The 6,944-nt window shown below is 46.6% G+C and overlaps 1 protein-coding gene across 1 annotated transcript in view; it reads right to left on the bottom strand.

Moving 5' to 3' along the window:
- Positions 1-3,720: 3,720 nt before the first annotated feature.
- The window catches only part of LOC147454012 (uncharacterized), a 72,023-nt gene continuing 68,799 nt past the window's right edge, over positions 3,721-6,944 (bottom strand). Inside the window, exon 3 of the mRNA XM_086517003.1 lies at positions 3,721-3,936. Coding sequence (XP_086373129.1) covers positions 3,721-3,936 — 216 coding nt within the window. The remainder of the gene's footprint in view (positions 3,937-6,944) is intronic.

Raw genomic sequence — 6,944 nt, 5'->3', positions numbered from 1 at the left:
CATCGTTTGGGTAGCGTTTGGGGTAGCCTAAGTTAAGCCATAAATCTCTCAACACATTATGGTGCTTTAACCAAGCACTTCTAAGGGGGTATATGTGTGATCTTTGAGCTTTAATGCCTCATCCAAGGTTGCATTGAATTATGTTTGAATTTACATTGCAATTCCCTTCTAAGTGTGGTAGAAGCTTGGCAGGTGAGAAGGTGTAGAAAAGGTGTGTTTGTCATTGCCAAGGTAAACTAGGTCTATTAGCGCAAGTGTAACTAGAAGTGTCATAGTAGTGACGATATAGGATGGCTACGCTTGAAAGGGTGGGAGAGTAGGTGGCTATGATTGTGAATAGGTTGGGCAATGAGAACACACGTACTAGAAAAGCAATATTATGTAGCTCCTGGGATGTGTCGGACGCCATTCCTTACCTTGGACACAATTACATACACAAGGAGATAGACATTGTTACCATGTACATGTGGTAGTGACATGTGTGAACACACTTAGGACCGTTGGCCCAGTGTCTGGGCATTTTTTCCCTTTCCCATGTTGCGTGTGTTTCCCTACAACCCTATTTCCAAGTGATGAGTTTTTTCCGTTTCTGAATGGACCAAAAACATGTGCTTAGAAGAAGATATTGTTCGAAGCCAAGAAGAGGCCCAGAAGCAGGCAACCGACGAGGAGCAAGTTTAGCATCTTTCCAAGAAGTGGGTTGTAGGTATGCAGCGACAAGGAGCAAGTTTAGCATCTTTCCGAGAAGTGGGTCGTGGATCCTGTAGACCTGGGCTTTGAGGTCACGGATGTGCTCCCTTCATAAAAATGTGCACGCTCATTTGGTTTTGTCTACCTGCTTCGTGGAGACATCTCGGACCAGGGCTTTTTCTAGTCTTGCCACTCTCTACATAGATGAAACAAGATTTTTAGGTCTTAATCACTTTGTCACAAGACCAAGCCTACTACAAAGCGAGGATGCTATTGTGCATCTCGATCTACAGGGTAAGACCAGCTATTAATCAAGGCCCGAAGGTTTGGATTTCCCTTTGGGTTAGTGAGTAATCCCTTGAACTTTGCTTTCCCAACAAGAGCCTTTCAACAAGGAGTTCCAAAACATGGAGAATGTTGTCACACTCCGTAATGTACTCTCATCATATGTGCCACAAGTGAGTCTTATGCAAGCAACATGCATTTTTTAGTCAAATGGATGGGGGAAAAGCAGGATTGTGTATGAACTGTGGGGACTTAAGGTGTTGATATGGCAAAAAAATTCACGATGATATTGTTAGTTGATGGTTGTTGAAAGAAAACGTTGTGTTTGGCACTGCCTTGGTCGACATGTATGCCAAATGTGGTGTACTTCATAAAGGACAAAACGTACTTGAGGAGCTTCCTCTTTAGGATGTCATCTTTTGGAACGCACCGAGTACGGGATATGCCCAAATTGGTTAGGGCCAAGGAGCTCCGGGATATTAGAGCTGGGTCGCGCCCAGGGGTAGTGGGAGGAGTAGGGTGAGGATGTTTACTGGTTTAACTCGAAAGGTGCCAATAACCCTACTACCACTTTGAAAAGGGAGGGGGGGGGGGGGGGGGGGGGGGGCTAAGCGAAGGTTACGGGAAATCATCTTCCTCCTTCATCGTAGGGTTGTAGGAGACAATAAGAGCAAGGCAGCTGCGGTCTCCTTTCCTGCGTTTCTCTTCTTTATGCTGAAACTCAAGTGGGTGCGACCCTATGCATCCCCCTCCCCCCACTCCCCCCACTGGCACGGGCGCAACCCGGCTCTTAAGAGCGAGCGAGACCCCTTGGTAAGAACGAGCGAGACCCGCAGGACTCAGGAGGCGGGTCGCCTGAGCTCGTGTGTTTCAAAAATAACAATTACTCTGGCTGTCTTTGATCGTCTGCAACTGTCTCGTGAGCCAAGAAAGTGCACTCTCTCTCACTCTCTCTCTCTCTCTCTCTCTCAGAGTGTGCGTGGCATCTGGAGGTGTTTCAAAATAATAGAAAAACGACTTGAGGAACACGTCCTCATTTATTACCAATCCGTTAGTGCCATCTGCAAATTGAGAAAGACATTGCTATTCTTGAGAATTGGGGAGGGTGACCCCCTTGATCAGGTTGTCCGACATCCAGCCTTTGACTAGACAGTTCAACCCATCCCCTGCAACAGCAAATAGGAGTGGAGCCAGAGGGCAGCCTTGTCTGACTGACCTGTTGAGGCTGAAAACCTCAGAAAGGAGACCATTGATGGCCACCTTGGCATGGGCATTGCCGAACAGGGTTCTAACAAAGCTTACTAGGTTGGTCCCAAATCCCATGTGACTCAAGCTATCCAGGATAAAGGACCACTCCAGTCTGTCATAGGCCTTGTCGTAGTCGACTTTGATGAAGACAAAATCTTGGTTGGATTCTTCAGCATGCTCAACTCCTTCCCACATCGAAATGACAGCCTCTAGGATCCTCCTCCCTTTTATAAATCCCTTATGTTCTTCATTAATCCATTTGGAGAGATGAGTGGTTAATCTGTTGGCAATGGCCTTGGAGAATATCTTGTAGCCCACTAGTGGTTAACATGGTCAGAGGCCTCCAATTGTTGAGGTCTTCCTTCAACCCTCTTTTGTGGAGCAACTTGATCACCCCTGTGTTTAGGAGGTTGGGCAGGGCTTGGAACTTCACCGATTCTTCCTAGACTCTCAGGAGAAATGGGGTGAGGAGTTTTTGGAAGCATTGAAAGAATTCAACAGGTAGTTCATCAAGACCACGGGTCTTGTTTGGCTTTAGTCCTTCAATGGCCATGTTGAGGTCAGCTATGCTCAGAGGGGAGTCGAGGAGTGCCAGGTCTTCCTGCGGGATGACCTTCCTTCTGAACTTCCAGATGGTTTCCCTGCTTCTGGCGACTTCCTCGGTGAGGACTTCCTTTGGGCTAAAAAGTTTCTCAAAGTGGCCCCTGACAAAGTTCACGTTTTGTGCTTCATTAATGGCTTTCCACTGGTCAGTGCTGAGCATGGGAACCATGTCTCTAGTGTTTTTTTTCCTGAGGCTTCTGAACATTTCTTTTGAGGGTCTATCTACTTTGCCTGCCCACCATTCCTTGAAGAAGAGCTTGGTATGTTGCAAGGCCTTGTCCTCCTCAACTCTTAATTGATTTCTTAGGGAGGAGATTCTGTTTTGAGTGAGAGACGTCGTGGTTTGAGAATTTTCCAACTGACCCAGTTTTGCATACATTTCCACTGCCCTTACCCTTCTAGCTTGCGTGGCTTCTTTTCTGGTGGCAATGAGAAAGTGTTGGGTATCTTTCACGGCCTTATTCCAGTTCTTAGCCGGGGAGTCTTTGTTGGTGAAGGCCCTGGTCCAGATTTCTGTCATTTTTGCCTGGACTTTGGTGAGAGCAAACAGATGGGGATCCGTGTGGAACCAGTTGTTCCTCATTTTGGAGGACTTGTCATCACATGTGATCACCAGTGGGTAGTGGTCAGAGGCACATGTGGTGAATGAGGGCTTGGACTTGACTCTGTTGAACCTATTGGCAGCTGAGAGGGAGAAGTAGCACCTATCCAATCTAGCCTTCCTTGCAAGCTCACCCTTGTTGTAGTTCTGCGAGGTGAAGCAGCCCTCAGTGCCAGAGTCCCAAAGGGCGTGTTTCCCTTTGCATGCTTCCCATTTTGTTTTCTCGTTACCTTGGAGGGTTTTCCCTTTCCGGAGAAATCTATCCTCCCTGGCCTCGACCATGTTGAAGTCACCTAGGACGATAATCGGCCCTGGAATTGCAGATATTTCTTCCCAGATCTGTGCCCTGTTGGCTGAGGTGCCTCCAGCATAGACAGAGACCCTAGCTGGTTCTTGATTCCAATGGCAGTCCCTCCAGAGCCCGTGTTATGGGAAGACGAGTACCATCTCACCTCAGGGTGTATCTCCTTGAGTCTTCTGAGGAGATCTTCTCCTTCAGCTTTTATTTCCTGAAGAGCGCAGATGTCCCAAGTTTGGTATTTGAGCCATTTGTTAAGCTTCTTTGTTTTGTTGGGGTCAGTGATCCCCTTGACATTCCAAGATATGAGCTTCATCTGTTGGTATTTTTTCCCCCTTGTTTTGCAGGGTCCTAGTAGGCGTCTTTGCTACTGAGTCGTGTGTCCTTTTGCTGAGCTTCTAGGTTTCCATAGGCACAGTGGAGGGGTCACCTGCCTGCAAGATGGCTTGGGTGGTTTGGTTAAGGTCCAGCACCTTGTTTCTTACCTCAATTTGCATTTGGCTGTCTTCCTCTGGGGCGTCTTTGCCTTGCTCCTTTGGAGTGGCCCCTATATCCTCCACCTCGGTGTCCGTGACTCTGATTCGGGGACATCTGACTCCACCTAGTCAGGAATATCGGCTAGCAGAGCAAATCGGTTGTGGTTCCTTCATTTATTCGTGATTCCTCTGGAGTCCCTAGATAGGGGAGCAGGAGGGGCTGTAGTTACTTCAGGTTTCTGGGGGGGCTTGTGCTTGGCCCCTTCCTTGTGGGGAGGGGGAGGTTGACTAGGGGCTGGCGTAGGGGTGGATTTAGTCGGGCAGTTCCTAACAAAATGTCATGTTCCCCCACAGCTGAAGCAAGCATTTGGCAGGTATTTGTAAACGATGGGTTGTTCCCAGTAGTCTCCTTCGTCAGTTGCTATTGTCATAGAGTCGGGAAGGGGTTTTGAGAGGTCCAACTCTATGAGCATCTATGGGTGCCATGAGGGGTTGAAGTCCCTTTGGGGCTTGCCCCCCAGGACTTTACCTAATCTTCCCCCGATTTGACGGAGGTGATGCTGAAAATGGAGAGGTAGGTTAGGTAGTTCTACCCACACAGGGTAGAACTCAAGGGCCGATTTCTCAGGGCTGAAGCTGCGAAACCATTTGAACAAGCAGATGGGTGAGGACCGGAGCATCCAATGTCTCGAACTTAGAATTTCAAAAGCCATCTCCTGTGTTTTGAACATTAAGAGATAGTGGTTTTTGGGAAGGGCTTGAATGGCTTCCACCTCGCAGCCTTGGTTTCCCCATTGATTCCGAACCCATGCTCGGAGCACTTCCACCGGTGGCCGTGGTCCCGCCACAAGGCCGATGAGGGCCCTGTTTTCTAGGTCCTTTTCAAATTTTCTAACTTGTGCTGCAGGGAGGATGACTAAGGGTTTACCTCGAGTAGTAGCTCCATCGTCGACGTCAACCACTCCTTCGCAGTTTTCGTGGTGAACGCCCGGGGTACCGTCTGGGGATGGCCAATGAGGGACATCAAAAGAAGGGACCGTATTCAGGCTTGATGCCGCGGTGGGAGGCTCCTGTGGGAGGACATTTCCTTTCTTCCAAGCTTCTTGCACCTGTTCGGCTAGGCCTTGGGGGAGGTTTTGGAATAGATGTTGGGTGAACAAGCTTGAAGGACTCTCTTGGAATGCAGGGCCAATATACTGATTGAGCAGGGATCTATGTGGCAGGGGATTACAAGATCTCCATGCGTTTTCATGAACAGGCTAGGTTACCATAGCCTTTTTGCTTCGTAGTCTAGGGTTTCGCTTCATAGGTGACTATATTAAGGCTTCCATCTTGTTACCTCCAAGATTCTTGATGCCATTGAAAGCTAATTGTCATTGAAAGCATACACTTGAAGGGCAAGATGACATGCCAGCCCACATAAAGTCATCAATGTTTGGATGCTCTCTCATGGTATATGGTTGTGAGAACATAGAGATCAACCAAGTGCGCGCATAGTGATTGTAACCATGATAGAAGCACAAGTATAATCTGTCGTTTGAGTCTTGCCGTACATTCTAAAGAAAAAATATACATAACGGTAAGCAGGATCCAGATAAAGAAGTATGCAACATTCAAAAAGTATGATACCATGTGAATAAAGTTTAAGTTTCTTCAACAAAAAAAAAAGACACGGAGAGAGAGCTCAGGAAAACAAAGTTTGTGTGCGTGTACACAAGTCTTGAGCAAGATGTTGTGATGTCACTAATTGCGCTTTTGTCTTGGCAATAACTACCTCTTCAATGTCCTTTCTCGTGGCAGGGCTTCTCTCTTGAAGCTATGCTAATGCTCTTGATTATATACTTAAAGCTATTGGTTTTAGAGAAGGCATTTGTCTTTAGCTTGGATCCCTATACATGATCGCGTTACAAGAGCTTGGGTTCAATACAATCAAGCCCTTTGATGACTAGCAAGTGTTTTATTTTTATTAGACTTAGGACATGCTCACGCGAGGCTTAGTTATCTGTAAGTGTCGACATATCTGATGCAAGGTGGGTACAGCAACTCAGAGAAGGATAGGGAGCAGTATATAGTGAGAAAAAGAGTGAGGTGCAGATAGGTGTGTGTGTGTGTGTGTGTGTGTGTGTGAGTGAGAGAGAGAGAGAGAGAGAGAGAGAGAGAGAGAGAGAGAGAGAGAGAGAGAGAGAGAGAGAGAGAGAGAGAGAGAGAGAGAGAGATAACCAGCAAGTAACAAGCATAGTTTTCAAACTTGCCTAAAAAAAAAATAGTCACAAAAACTAAGCCGATGGAAAGCTAAGGGTTGTCAGCAATGGTTGGCACTTCCTATAGAAAACTATGCCTCATGTGAGCATAGTCTTATACATTTCAATGTTGGCTTGTTCATTTTGCTTTTGTAGAATAGTAACTTGGCCAAATTTTAAAACTATTGACATTAGCATAGATTGTTAGGAAATACGACGTAGCTAAATAGATATTTGAGTAGCGAGAGATAGATATCACTTAATGGAGAGAGATAGATTTCACATACAAGAGATTATAGAATAGAGAGAGAGAGAGAGAGAGAGAGAGAGAGAGTACACACAATATACGTGGTTCACCCAATGTGGGCTACGTCCACGGAAAAACAGCCACTCAATAGTTTTAGTACTTCAAAACAAGAAGTAGTTTACAAAGGGATTATACCCTTAATAGAGCTCCCGCCTTGCTTCACTCTCAACATCTCACACTCACCTTCTTGCATCAA

Source organism: Adiantum capillus-veneris, chromosome 7 (genome assembly GCF_014529385.1).
Source record: "Adiantum capillus-veneris isolate H3 chromosome 7, ASM1452938v2, whole genome shotgun sequence".
Lineage (NCBI taxonomy): Eukaryota > Viridiplantae > Streptophyta > Polypodiopsida > Polypodiales > Pteridaceae > Adiantum > Adiantum capillus-veneris.
The sequence above is the reverse complement of the archived record's forward strand: the minus strand, read 5'-3'. Positions and strand labels throughout refer to the sequence as shown.